Below are 13,925 nucleotides of genomic sequence, written 5' to 3' on the forward strand. Positions count from 1 at the left end.
TTCCAATATATAATTCAATTTTTAATCAATAAAAAATGCACCCATACCTCAGCAACCATCATCCACAAGGTTAGAAACATGTAACAGGTCCCAAGACTTTGCTCCTATCAGAACCTCAGAGTGAAAAGAAAGAGAGGCAACTATTTCCAGACCAGTATACGGTGACCTTTTGTTTAAAAGGATACTGCTGTACGCCTTGCATTCTAAGGGAAAGATTGCCATGAAACAACCTTGACCCTGAGCTCCAAATATATCCAAAGAAAGATAATTTGCAATTGCTATTAGCAACTCTGAAGAACTGGACTCTTGTCAAAATGGCAAAACAACCTCCTGATTAAGTTGACCAGGATTGGATGAGCAAACAATTTTATTCCTCTAATAATTCCATTTCTGCAATGTACACATTTACAGTTTAGGCTATAATAAGCTCCTATTTATTTCCTTTAGATATTCTTGGATGTTATACCTGGTCCTACCACTTTTATAACTACGTGACTTTTGGCAAACAGTTAAACTTTCTACACCTTAGTTCCTTTTCCTGTTTAAAAATGTGTGTGTGTGTGTGTGTGTGTGTGTGTGTGAATACATATATAATTAAATTAATTAAATGATCTGTAAAATCCCTTTCGGCTTCTAAGTGACAGTTACACATTCCTGACAGGCACTTAAATATTTTATTTAAAAGGGCTACACTGTGTACCAGCCCTGCAACACTGAGCTAGTCTCACTGCACCTGGTTCCTCTCCTAAGAAAAGGAAGCACTGATACTGCCTGTTTCACAAGGTGGTCCTGAGACTTCAGTGAGAAAGAATGTTTGTGGGAGCTTCTTGTGAGCCAAATGTTAATAAAAATGTGGGAACACAATAAACGGTACATTTGTTTAAAATAAACTTGTGGTTTGAAGTAAACTCTTGCTCTCGAGGCTCTGAGGACTGGGAATACAGAATCTTAAACTGTGTTCCAAAGCCTGGCTGCTACAGCTGTTCTTACCATGCTATGCCAAGAATCAGTTAAATCTGGCATGGCTACAAAGATAGCTAGATTGCCTAACTGTCCATGTTTACAATTTTGCACCTCCAAATCGCACTTTTCCCAATGTGTTATAAGAGAATATAGACTTTGTGGTTACAAATGAGCTGCCAATGGGTAGAGGCAGGTGGGAAGCCAGATGGGTACAACAGGGCGAGAAAGGGAGAAAGGCATAAGGGAAAATGGACAGCATGGGCAGCCAGGGATATGCAACTCTTGAATTTTCCTTGGGTACTTCAGATTCTTCCCAACAGCACAAATACATAGCAAGGCCTATTTCCCTTATGTCCTATAATCTTCAGAGTGCTTATAAGAGTTCCTCTAAAAGATGCCCCGAAATTGGAGATGAGGTCAAACTAGCATAAACGTACTCTAGATGGATCAGACAACTCTATGTCACAGAAGTACCTGGTAAATCGGTCAAAAAGTCAATGTCCAAGTATAGCTATACAAGGGAAGCTGCTTCAAATTAAGAGTTCTAGGGCTGGGGATATAGCTCAGTTGGTAGAGTGCTTGCCTCACAAGCACAAGGCCCTGGGTTCAATCCCCAGCACCGCAAAAAAAAAAAAAAAAAAAAAAAAGAGTTCTATTTCTATTTCTCCTGTATTGCACAATTCATTTTTTACTTGATATAAAAAATCATGAAAGGACCTTTACTCATCAGTATAATTTAGGTTCCTCAAACTTGAACAAACTTTGATACTATAAGGATTTGAGGAATAAGCAAATATCCATATTACAAAGGAAATTAGATATTACTCAAAAACATGCTATATTTTTATCAAACAAAACCTGAGATACTTAAAAACCTGGAGAAATATCTGCATTAACAAGAGGGAAGGAATGGTTTTCTAATGTACCAATTCCTTAGGGCCCTCTCAGGAGACTAATGATTCATCAGTGGTCTTAAGAGTTTATATGTGACTCTAAAATTGAAGCAATTTACTTTTTTCCATTTTCCTATAATAGTATTTATGTTAACCAGAAACAGGTTGTATCTTGCTATAAATCTCTATCTCTGTTCATTTTTGTTCTGCTGTGCTTGACATTTATTATAGAAAACATAATTTAACATAAAACTCTATATGGCCTATGTTCCACTTGTCATTGATTGTTAAAACTAACTCTATATAGCCACAATTTTCTCTCATGGACAATGCACGAGAGATCAAAAGGGAATATGCGGGGGCTGGAAATAAGGTCACATGATACCCTCTTATTCCCATTACATTAGAACAAGAGCTGGTTTTCCTAGCTGCAAAGTATGCCCAGTGCTGGGACTGCTCAGCATCGCCTCCATTCTTAGTTCTGGAAGAGCAATTTGCAAGGCAAATGTACTAGGCCCAGTGTAGCTGAAAATAACAGCCTCACCCTCCATCTCTGAGTTGACCTGATGAAGCAACAGCAGACTCCTTCATAAAAAGAACATGGGATTTACCATGCCTCTAGACATGTTCAAATCCGGCTCTGTGCAAAAGTCAATTTGTGAACATGAACAAGCACAGCCTCAGAAAATCATTTAACTCTGTTATTTATTACACTTATTACATTCATCTTTGTGATAGTTCATGAGATTTTGTGACAAGGCTTAATACATGATCCATTCTTGGCAAATGCTACCTGAATCTCCCTCTAACAAAGCCATGAAAGGAGGAACATTTGTTTGCTGTTCTTATTTTCATGGCTTAGCACCTAAGCATGGGCTGGAGCAGTATTTTTGCTGAAACCATGCAGTGTGAACAGAGGGGCTCTGGCTTGAGGAGTTTCTAGGCTACATTTGCCCCTAACAACATTTGGCATTATGCAAAGCTAAAAAATATCTCTTGAGGTACTACATGCCACACTTACTGATTTGTCTGCCTCAGAAGTTCATTCCTAGTTTACAACTACAACTTTTCAGTAACAAGTGAACTTGGAGTCCACTTAATTGCCCTGTTAGCAAGCAAATGATGTGCCATTAATCTTGTATCAGGTAAATGGGATCTCTCTAACAGGTCAAAGTTTCTTTTGAGAACTATCTGTCACAAAACCAACTCACTTACATTTTAACACATATGTTTTTCTTTAAAAACAAGCTAATTAACACTCTATTACAGATTTCAACATATGATTCTGTGATCTTCCTGATAGAGAACTATGCAGGTTTAAAGTTTAACAATTAAAATTCAACCTGATGATATAGAGTCGAAGAACACAGGTACTAGAGTTGATTTTCAAGGTGAGTAGCACAGCAGAGATATGAAAACAACTGAAACTAAATCATCATTACTAAATTGAGGATGGAACGTTTGGTGCCAGTGAGAAAAGTCACATAGTCATTGTCATTCTTAGGCATTTATCATCTGACTGATGCAGCCCTTGTTCAGTGCTTAACCAAAGACATGCAGACCTGAGGTCAGGCTATGGTTCTACATCCTGCATCCTATTCTTACACATATCACCTCGGACTCTGAGATTTTCAGTTGATACTGAAGACATAGCTGCCTCAGAAAACAGTAACTTCTTCTATTTATCTTATAATTTCAGCATAGGCATATAAAGCTGTGGGTCACGGGAAAACACACCAACTCTCCCTTCCCATCAACAGATAGCATTAGTGGTATCTTAATTATTCTGATTTGCCGAGTTTGAGCTCATTTGTTAAAAGTTAAATGAACATGAATATGCTATCATGTTCTATAAGTACGAAATGTGAAAAATCATTATGGCATGAGTTCAAAGATTAAAATGCTGAGAAACAGCTGGGTAGGTGGCACACCCCTGTCATCCCAGTAACTCTAGAGGCTGAGGCAGGAGGATCACAAGTTCAAGGCCAGCCTCAGCAATTTAGCAAAGCCCCAAGCAACTTAACAAGACTCCGTCTCAAAAAATTTTTTTAAATTAAAATAAAATAAAATGATGAGAAAATAAATACCACCTATATTGTGTTAGTTTAGGCTTATTTATAATATTTTTAGTCATTGAACAAATATTTGAGCACCCGCTGTGTGCTAGATCTATGACTGAACAAAACATTCTTCTCCTCATTGTAGATTTTATACACATAAAGATAGAAAGCAATAGTCATAATAAAATAAATTACAAATATGTTAGAAAGCTATAAAAAAAAAAGAAAAAGGATTGTGTGAAGGGGTTTGGGAGTGCTGCAAGGAAGAGGGAAGGAGGAGTTTTAAGGAGGTGGTCAGGGTGAGCCTAATTAGAAGACAGTGGCAGGAGCTCAGTGAGCAAGAGAGATAAAGATAAGATAGGAAATCAGGGAGGCAGGAGAAGCCAGATCGGGGAGGACCTTGTGGGTCACTCTAAGGATGTTAGTTTTTGCTTTAAAACTGAAGATTTCCTCATTTCCAATGAAGGACTCTGAGCAGAGGGACATGCTTGGAAAGAATGTCTATGACTTCTTTATGCAGAACAGACTGTAGGGGCCAGGGAAAGAAGCAGGGAGCCCAGTTAGGAGGCTACTATAGTAACCCACTCCAGGGAATGGTGGCCAGGACCAAGGTATTGGTAGTTAGAGGTGGCCAAATCCTGGAAATGGAACTGAAAGGAGGGTCACGAAGACTTTCTGACTGGATCAGGGTTGTGGTGTGCAAGAAAGTGGAGCGCTAAAGATGACTCCAAGGTTTTAGGCTGGAACCAATAGAAGGATGGAATAGCCATCTTCTGAGATGAGGACGGCTAGAGTAGAGCAAGTTTTTGAGGGTATAAGCAGAAATTTAGGGTTAGATATGTTAAGTCTGAAACATCTAGCAGTCATCCAAGTGGATATGAGGTAAGCAGTTGTATATACAACTCTGGTGGAAAAATCAGGAAAGAGATTTACGCTAGATAGATAAGTCTGGAGTCACTGGTGTGTATATTTATAAATGATGTTTGAACTCAAACCACCAGTGGAATACCAAAAAAATAAAAATAAAAATAAAGAAAGAAAAGAAAGAAAGAACAAGGAGCAAATCCTAAGACATGCGGATATTGGGGGGTTGGGGGTGGGGGTGGGGAAGCCAGCAAAGAAACTCAGAGGGAGTCATGGGGTGATAGGCGATAAACCATGAGACTGTCATGCTCCTGGAAGCGAAGGGGAGGATAAAGAGGAGTTATAAGAAGTTAACCCAGAAGATACAACTCTCAAGCAAATGGGCAATTCACAAAAAAAATGGAAGCAGCTACTGCTAGGAATTGTTGTTTAGAGAGTTGGACCTTACCAAAACTGAACTGGACTGTTAGCTTTTTGTACCCTTACAATGAGATTGTAAGGGGGTAGGCCTAAAAGAGAGGTCATTTGACAGCTTCCAGGAGTCAATGAACCTTTGCTTTTAAGAGTCAACTACAAGGCTGGGGAGATAGCTCAGTTGGTAGAGTGCTTGCCTCACAAGCACAAGACCCTGGGTTCGATCCCAGTACCGCAAAAAAAAAAAAAAGAAGAGTCAACTACAAAATGACAAAATATCCAATGTCGCTTTTGAGAACAAGTATACATAGTCTCTCTCCAATCATCATGTACAACCTAGAAGGTGAAGATCACAGAATTTATAACAAAGCATGAGAGCACTTCATTGTACTTCGGAATCTTCAAGGACCTAAATTGAAAAATTAAGTCCCTAATAGATCAAAGATCCCAGTGTAACACAAAACCTCAGATTCATGGCCCAACTCCAGTGCTATGAAGCTTTTCTACTTTTCTAAATGGCAATCATCTTTCTCCTGTGAATCTTCTATACCTTCCTTTAAAACCACTTGACTGGTTATCATATTGTCTTATATTTTTAAAACCCGCACTTTTTATGTCAGAACTGGGATAGATATTTCACATACATTTTCTCTAGTCCTCATAACAACTCTGGAAAACTGGTTTTATCTCTATTTTGTAGATGAGGAAACTGATGCTTAGAGAAGATGCCAAAAATTATATAACTAGTTAGGTACAAAAACCAGGATTTAAGTCCCAATCTGTCTTACTTCAGAACATTCACTTTTAGTTGACTATATAATACTGCCTTTTACCTAAAAGTACCACACTAATAATCATCATTCTCTATTTCTGTGTCCTTGAGAAAATTATTTATTCTTTTAGCACCTTAGTCTTCTCATCCATGAAATAAGGATAATACATATTGCATTGTTGTGAAGATTAAAGAAGAGGATATATGTGTTTTATAAATCATCACAGTTTTCTTTATTATATTTACTAGGTTTGATGCTGCTTCAGAACAAGTTCATATGTTCATGTGTGTCACCTTCGATGTTCAATAACGGACTTAACATGAATTGAACATCATCTATTCATCTTTGGAAGGCTTTGAACATCTTTTCCCCATCTGAGGAAGAACCTGTCATTCCGTTCCATGAAGCCAGGGTTAAGTACCCATAATCCAAACCTTAAATTACAACAAAGTAACACACTCAGTGCATCCACCAAAGACAAGATTTAAATAGCCTGCCTGCAAGGCATTTATTTAATAGTCTGGTGTTTCCTTTATAAAGCGGCTTTCAGTGCCATAACAGTGTAAGAAAGAAAAAATTCCAAATGACAAATGTCAATGTTTTTTAAGAAATAATGCCTAGAAGGAGAAGAGCAAGGAAAAAAGGCAGAATTTATGAACAGAGTTAACAGTCCTTTGTGTTCCACACACCATCTGATTTACCACGTCCTGATACAAAAAGTATCTCTAACATAGTGTTACTCCTCATCCACTATATAGTAGACTACAAGCTAAAAAAGACCCAAGTTCACACATATAGTACATACACAGAATAAAAAATTTTGAAGCTAGTGTCCATTTATCAGTTATCATCTATATAGATCTGCAAATACCTTTTCAACCACAAAGAGGAAAAAAAAAAAAAAGAAAGAAACATACTAAGCTCTTTCGAGCAAATTTTGCCAAGGGCAAATACTTTCAACATTGCTTGTTCTTGTTTCAGTATGAAAAGGCTAAATTTTGCTTTGAAATAAATATCAACATTAAAATTTGCTTGAGCACTTGACACATTTCCAGTGAAACTATAGCTCTCTTCCCTCATTTAGAACTTGCTTAATGTTTCTCACATACTTCTCTGAATAGAATTCCCATTTTCCCAGAAGTGTCCCACAAGTAAATGTAATGCTTCATGTCAAATCCATTAGCTTTTTTGCTCATCTTCTAATTTCTACACTCTTCTGCTGAAAAATAATGTATTAATGTTGACAAAATCATCGCATTATCTATATCCCTAATTATGTTTAATAAGCTACTTCTAGAAAAAGTGACCTACCAAATATTTTACATTGATAAAATTGCTGTAAAATTTTAGCCTTCTTTTTTGTTTTTATTTGTTTGGGTTTGGAATTTTTCTTAAAATACCAAAACACACCATGTTTAATGGTCTGAAGGATGAGTTGACTTTGTCTTGAGAGACCCTAATTTCAAGAGTCCCTGAATTACAACCAGGATAACGTTTGAGGCCAACTTCAACCTGACCTGTCTTGCTCTTTTAAGAAGTTTTCCTGTATGAAATGATAATATCTATTAGGAGCAGAGCCAAAGATGTATACTCACCAAGTGAACATAAGGCACAAAGTATCCAAAAAGTGCAAGTGGTATTCCAACTGCCCATACTGCATAAGCAGTCACCTTGAAGATCGCAAAATTGAAAAATTTTTTTGGAGCACTGAACTTTCTCCTGGAAAAGAGGGAGAATCTGCTGCTTTCACTCTCTTTATCTTTGGCACTGGAAGCAAGAGGTCGGTAAGTAAAGCCAGCCAGAAAGAGAATAAACATGAAGATGCAGAGGATCCTCAGTGTGTAAAAGAGGTCCACGCTGTCAATTAGAACCCTTAAAAGCAAAGGCAGCAAAATCGTGAAGATACTGCTGCCAGCAGTGACAATGCCATTCACCAGTCCAAGACGCTTCTTGAAATAGTGTCCCAAAATGACCAATGAAGGCTGGTATGCAAAGGAGCAGCCGCAGGCAAATATGATTCCATAGGTAAGGTACAGAGGCTCGATGGAACTGTATAAAGATGAAAAAGATGGAAAGCAGCTTTAATTAGTTTTATCATGTGCTTGGTAGAATAAAACCTTACAATAAAAATGGATTTTGTTTAACCAACATATTTTCTGCAAATAAAAATTGACAAAAAGAAAAAAACAAAGGAAAAACCTTAATAAATCCAGAATATAGCACTAAAAGTATTTTAAGTTAATCTGAATGTGTGAAAAATGATGCTTAAGGTCATCACTGTCTTTGGTCCCCCTTCCCTTTCCATGATTTCTGGTGAGCCACATACAGCACTGGGTTTAGAACTGTGCTCTCCACAGCTCAGAAAAAAAAGCTGGTGCCAGGAATTGACAGTAATTAAACTAACAAACAAAAGTCTTGCCTCAAGAAAACTTTTAAATTAGCATTTTTAATTGCGAAAACTCATTATTTCATGGCATTTTCCCAGGTAGTAAGAAATCTAATAAAAAGAAAGGTGCATTTGATATTGTCTTCCCAAGGTTATGTCAAAAACATTTGCACAGAAGAGCGGTTGTGCCTCATTTTTGCTAGCCTAAGGGCTGTGGACCAACCTTCGCCCTGTGTTGCGCTGTTCCCAGCATTGTGCAAGATAACAAGAAATCATATTCTGATTTCAGGAAGGCTGAATTAAATGTGTCCATTAGTGATCCTGGTTTGTGAGCCTTAAGATCATGTACATCTCAAAAGAATAATTAAGGATTAAATAATTTTATGGTTTAGCCAAATAATTATATATTTCTTAGAAAGGCAAAGGATCATATAATTACATGTTTTGAAATAATTAAGGTAAGAAGTAAAAGAAAACTAGTTTTGTTTTTTTTTTTGAAAAGTCTAATTCAAAAGGCTATCAGTAGTAAAGGCAAACAATTTATTAGAAGCTCAGATAGATAAAGTTGGTTAATAATTACATTTTGGACAGTAAAGCTAGTCTAGCAATATGCTGAGGTAATCACAAGGAGCTCTAGAATCTAATAAAATTGAGGCCTATTGGCAATTCTCTCTGAGATGCTCTTCCGCCTCAGTTAAACTGCAGCTAAGCACTACCTTTGAACCAGGCTCAGGAGTTACTAATGGCTTTCCCACATTAATCTCTCCTCAGTCAGATCACCTTCTACTCAATCTCTCTTCTACATTCAACAAATATTACTGAGCTACTATGTACCAGGCAGCTGGTGAAAAAAATATTAAACATTTGGTTCTGCTTCAAGCTACTCACAATAGGCTTAGGGGGAAACAAAAAATACATCTATCCCTAAGAATAAGAATATAGAACAAAATATAAAATAATACTTCATTCTGCATCAAATTTTCTATAAGAGCAGTTTTTTAGATCATTGTAACTTCTTAAACTGTTAAATTTTCAAAACAATTTTAAAGCAAATAACCTAAAACTACTATATATTTTTCTGTTTCCTTCAAAGTATATATATTAAAAATAGTATTGCTGGGTGTGGTCACTTGCCTACAATTCCAGTAACTAAGGAGGCTGAGGCAGGAGGGTCACGAGTTCAAAGCCAGCCTCGGACACTTGTCAGACCTTCTCTCAAAATTTAAAAAAATAAAAGGGCTGGGGATGGAGTTCAATGGTAAAGCACCCCTGGGTTCAATCCCTAATACCAAAACAAGAAAGAAAATAGTATCATCGTGAACATCAACTGTTACGCAGTTATACCACAATATTGTAATGCTGTCAGTTTTAAAACCAGATAGCCACATATATAAATCAGAAACATTCTTTTAAACACTATTTATTTTGTTTATTTTTGGTTGTTGCAGTGCTGGGGATTATACGCAGGGCCTCATGTGTACTAGGCAAGAACTCTACCATCAAGCTGCATCCCCAGCCCCACAACTGGAAATACTAGGCACTTGTAAAATCAGTTTCATCTCTTTACTTCAAAACAAAGTACATGAGCCCTTCTGATGGCATTTTCACTGATGCTGAGCCTTTTTACTTTATTTCTAGATGTTCACCTTAATAACAGATAATTCAAGTTGTTGAAGTTTGGCAACTGAGTAAATACAATATACATCAGTACAGCTGTATGCAAAAAGGATTCAGAAAAGGGACCACTGATGAAACCCAAGATGCTGGAGGCTTTCCTAAGAAGGCAGAACTGAAACTAGAAGAAGAGTGGTTCTACTATTTAACACTTAGAATTTATACGTTTTCCCTTGTTCCTGTATATTGCTCTAAAATTTGGTAGCCTTTGACCAGCAAGGTTAAATAACAAAATTAAATAAGAAATATGAGGACATTACATGTAGTAAGGTTAATCTGGTTTCAAAAATTTTGCTTCTCCTGGACAGGGTGGGAAGTAGAGATGAACTGGATAACAAAAAATACTTCATAATTTTTATTTCCCAGTGGTCAAAAAAAGTTTGAAAAATAATGCTTGCTATCTGTTTGTGTTTTGTCTACCAATCTGGGTAGGTAACAGGTTATACAGACTTTCTACCTGTCAATCCTCTCTCCCCCAAAACCTGAATATGGATACTCTCAGCAGGTGGTAAAGCCACAGTGACAATGGGTAACTAGAGGCTTCAGATCAAAGCAGTGATCTGATGAGGCCTACTAACATGTTATATTGTTGTCAGAAATGAACTAAACAATACTTCCATAGCCTGAACCAGGCCCTGGGTTCAATCCTCAGCACCCCAAAAAACAAACAAACCACAACAAAGAAAATCAAACAAAAATACCGCCCCCCCAAAAAAAGAACTAAACATAATGATCTCACAGAACCGTCTAAACAATATTTTATTTCAGACAAAATTTTTTTCGTTAAAATGGAAGTTTAGGAAAAAGAATCATAAAAGCAATTTAGAGACAATATCTATTTTCTACCCAATATAATTTTTAAAAACCTAAATAGAAATTTAAGTTAGGTAAAAGAAAGTACGAAAGAGGCTCATTTTAAGTTTGAGGGAGGCATGTGTGTGGTTGAGGGTACAATGAGAATTCTGTTGACTGAATACCAAATATTTAAAAATAAACATGGCAAGAAACGCCAAGTTTGATTTTCCCCCCCAATGACCACAATCATGTTTTTCAACTTAAGCAGAATGAAGATAGGTAGGGAAGGGAAAGAGGCAGGAAGTGAAGATAAACCACTGAAGTAGAGACAGAGAATGGAAATGATCTTAAGAAGTTTTCTTGTTAATCATTTCCTGTTAGCCAGAGCTACAAGTTAAACCAGTGTTTTTCTGGGGATTATTCTGACCATGCAAGGGAATTACTAAGACAACTGGAGTTGTTTCATACAGACTCTGCGAGCTAAGTCTCTCTTCAGCGCCCTCCATTTTTTTATCTAATAGACACAAGGAAAGTGCTTTGACATTAAGGTTTATTTTAAGGTGTATTTGACTGCTTCATCTTGTCATGATAGTCAAACATTTTAACACATTCGTACAAGCAGGGTTCTCTACCCAGGTTGGAATTAATCTTTAAATTTAACTTTTAAAATTTAATCTTTAAACAATGTGGGGAAAAAGTCTTATTCACATTAGTAAACACATTTTCATATCAGGCTTATGAACAACCTCTTTAAAATACCACTTATTGTACCTCTCAGGTCTCAGATGGGGCTAACCTTAAACTCAGGCCATTGTTTTAGATAACTAGCAGATATAAATTTATTGTTTTAGAATTTCTATGTGAATAGGAAAAAACAAAAGGAAAAACAGTTCTCTTGGCTCCAAGGAACACCTGTACCCTGACTGACATGTATATCTTATTTAGGCATTGCAAACAAAAGCATTTAAATTCTCAAGCTCTGGTTTGCTGATATGGGCAACATTTTAATTTGTATTCCATACTGCTTAACATTTTAAGCAATGAAAAGGGGATCTTCCCTTGTAAACAGTAAAGTTTCTGAAAGGGAAACTTCAGGTATTTAACAGTTTTTCAAAAGCAGCATGAAGAAACCAAGTCTTTACCTTACGAATGAACTGGACATGAGCCCAACAAATCCAACAGCAGCACCCATCACAGCTGTTTTTCGACAGCCAAATATGTCTGTGAAGACACTGGCTATGGGGCAGCAAAAGAAAATCATTCCCATGGAGAGGGAACCTACCCATGCTGTAAAAGAGGGAAAGGGAAAGACATTATGACATGGTAAATTATATTTGTGCTTATTCCACAGAATATAATACACATTTAAAAAATATTCATGCTAAAAGGCATTGTTCACACTAATGAATAGAGGGTAAGATAGAATAAATTAATAACAAATCTGAACCATAGCTCAAAACAGTAATCATAATTAGCATAGCAATTGTTTAATTGAATATTTGAAAAGTTTGTACTTGTAAGTAAATTTAAACATTCTCCTCATATCCAATCTATCAATATATCTGTGACTTTAATCAATTTCTAATCTATAGAAAGACATTTATCTAAAGAAAATAAAGTGATATGTTTAGAAATGTATACTTAGGTGGTCAAATTACAAAGAAATGATGACCACTGAAATCAGGACAGTGGTTAAGTATTATAATCATTTAAAGACTTATATTCATTTGGACCCAGTTATTAAGGGAAGATCATTTGCCTAGGGCCTGAGCTTAGCTCTTTTACTAAGGAAATTGACTGATAACACTAGTAGATGGCTTTTTACTTGAATAATAGTTACTGGGTATTCACTTCCTTTATAAAACTAAGCATATGATTTATATTCTTTTCTGAAAGTATGTTATCTTTCACAATAAAAAAAAAAAAAAGAAAGTCATAGCTTCTGGTTCTGATTTTGTGAAAATCCAAACAAAAGAAAACCAAACAGGGAGAGTAATAAATATTAAGTACAAATAATTATAATATTGCACCAAAGATATGAGTGAACTCATAGAACAAATAGTCCTAGGTCAAATCTCCAACTCCGAAACTATAACACATCCTTGGGCAAGCCACTTCCCCTCTGAATCTGTTTTATCTTAAAAATGGATCAAATACATATCTCCCCAGAATTATTAAGGATGAGAAAAAGTATATCTAAACCTCAGTATCTGATATATAAGCACTTAATATTTTATCTTTTTTTTTTTTTTTTCCTTGAGGTGCTAGGGATCGAACCCAGGGACTTGCACACAACTGGGTAAGTATTCTACCACTGAGGTAAACCTCCAGCCCACATTAGCACTTAATAATTTAGAATTTTAACAATACATTGTCCTATAAAATGAAGATGATCTTTAGTGATACACCCAGTTCTGAAATTTTCACCCAGTTCTGATATATTTCTCTATTTTCATAGCAGATAAAGAACACCCAAACACTATTCTAATAAGTGTTTCTTAATACTGGGTCTAAATACTGGCTTTACCATAGTAATAATTTCAATTACTTCTTTGCCTTTTGCATTTTAAATTATGTAGACCATATTTTAATCATCCATAATTCTATTTCTTTTCTTCCCTTACAAGAAAGAAGACTTTAATATGAAAATGCAATGAAGAGGCTGGGCAAACAGTGCCATCTTGATTTAGATGGTGGTGGTGGTGGGGATTCAAAAGCAAACAACAGAGAGAGGTTAATTGGTCAGATAAGTAGGCACAACCCAACCCCACATTTGCAGAACCACCCAGTATGGATCTGCTTGAGAATCTGTGTGTGTGTGTGTGTGTGTGTGTGTGTGTGTTTTAGTCTAATCTCTTATATATAATGTCACAAATCTGAAATAATTTAATCCCATTCAGAAAGTTTAGTAATTTGTGTTTAAGAAACAATCTAATGTTAAGATTAGACAGACTCAGAAAAAAATCCTAACACCTACTTTTAGATACACGCACTTTTTAAAATTTTTTATTTGTTCTTTTTAGTTCTACATAACAGTAGAATGTATTTTGACATATCATACATACATGAACTATAATTTCCTATTTTTGTAGTTGTACATGAT

At 36.1% G+C, this 13,925-nt stretch overlaps 1 protein-coding gene across 1 annotated transcript in view; it reads right to left on the reverse strand.

Annotated features, from left to right (window-relative positions):
- The window catches only part of Slc16a10 (solute carrier family 16 member 10), a 125,137-nt gene that overhangs the window by 32,281 nt on the left and 78,931 nt on the right, over nt 1–13,925 (reverse strand). The window contains exons 2-3 of the mRNA XM_047559813.1: nt 11,965–12,109; nt 7,563–8,016 (exon numbers count right to left, since the gene is read on the reverse strand). Of these exons, the coding sequence (XP_047415769.1) occupies nt 7,563–8,016; nt 11,965–12,109 (599 nt within the window). The remainder of the gene's footprint in view (nt 1–7,562; nt 8,017–11,964; nt 12,110–13,925) is intronic.

This window comes from Sciurus carolinensis, chromosome 7 (genome assembly GCF_902686445.1).
Source record: "Sciurus carolinensis chromosome 7, mSciCar1.2, whole genome shotgun sequence".
Taxonomy (NCBI): Eukaryota; Metazoa; Chordata; class Mammalia; order Rodentia; family Sciuridae; genus Sciurus; species Sciurus carolinensis.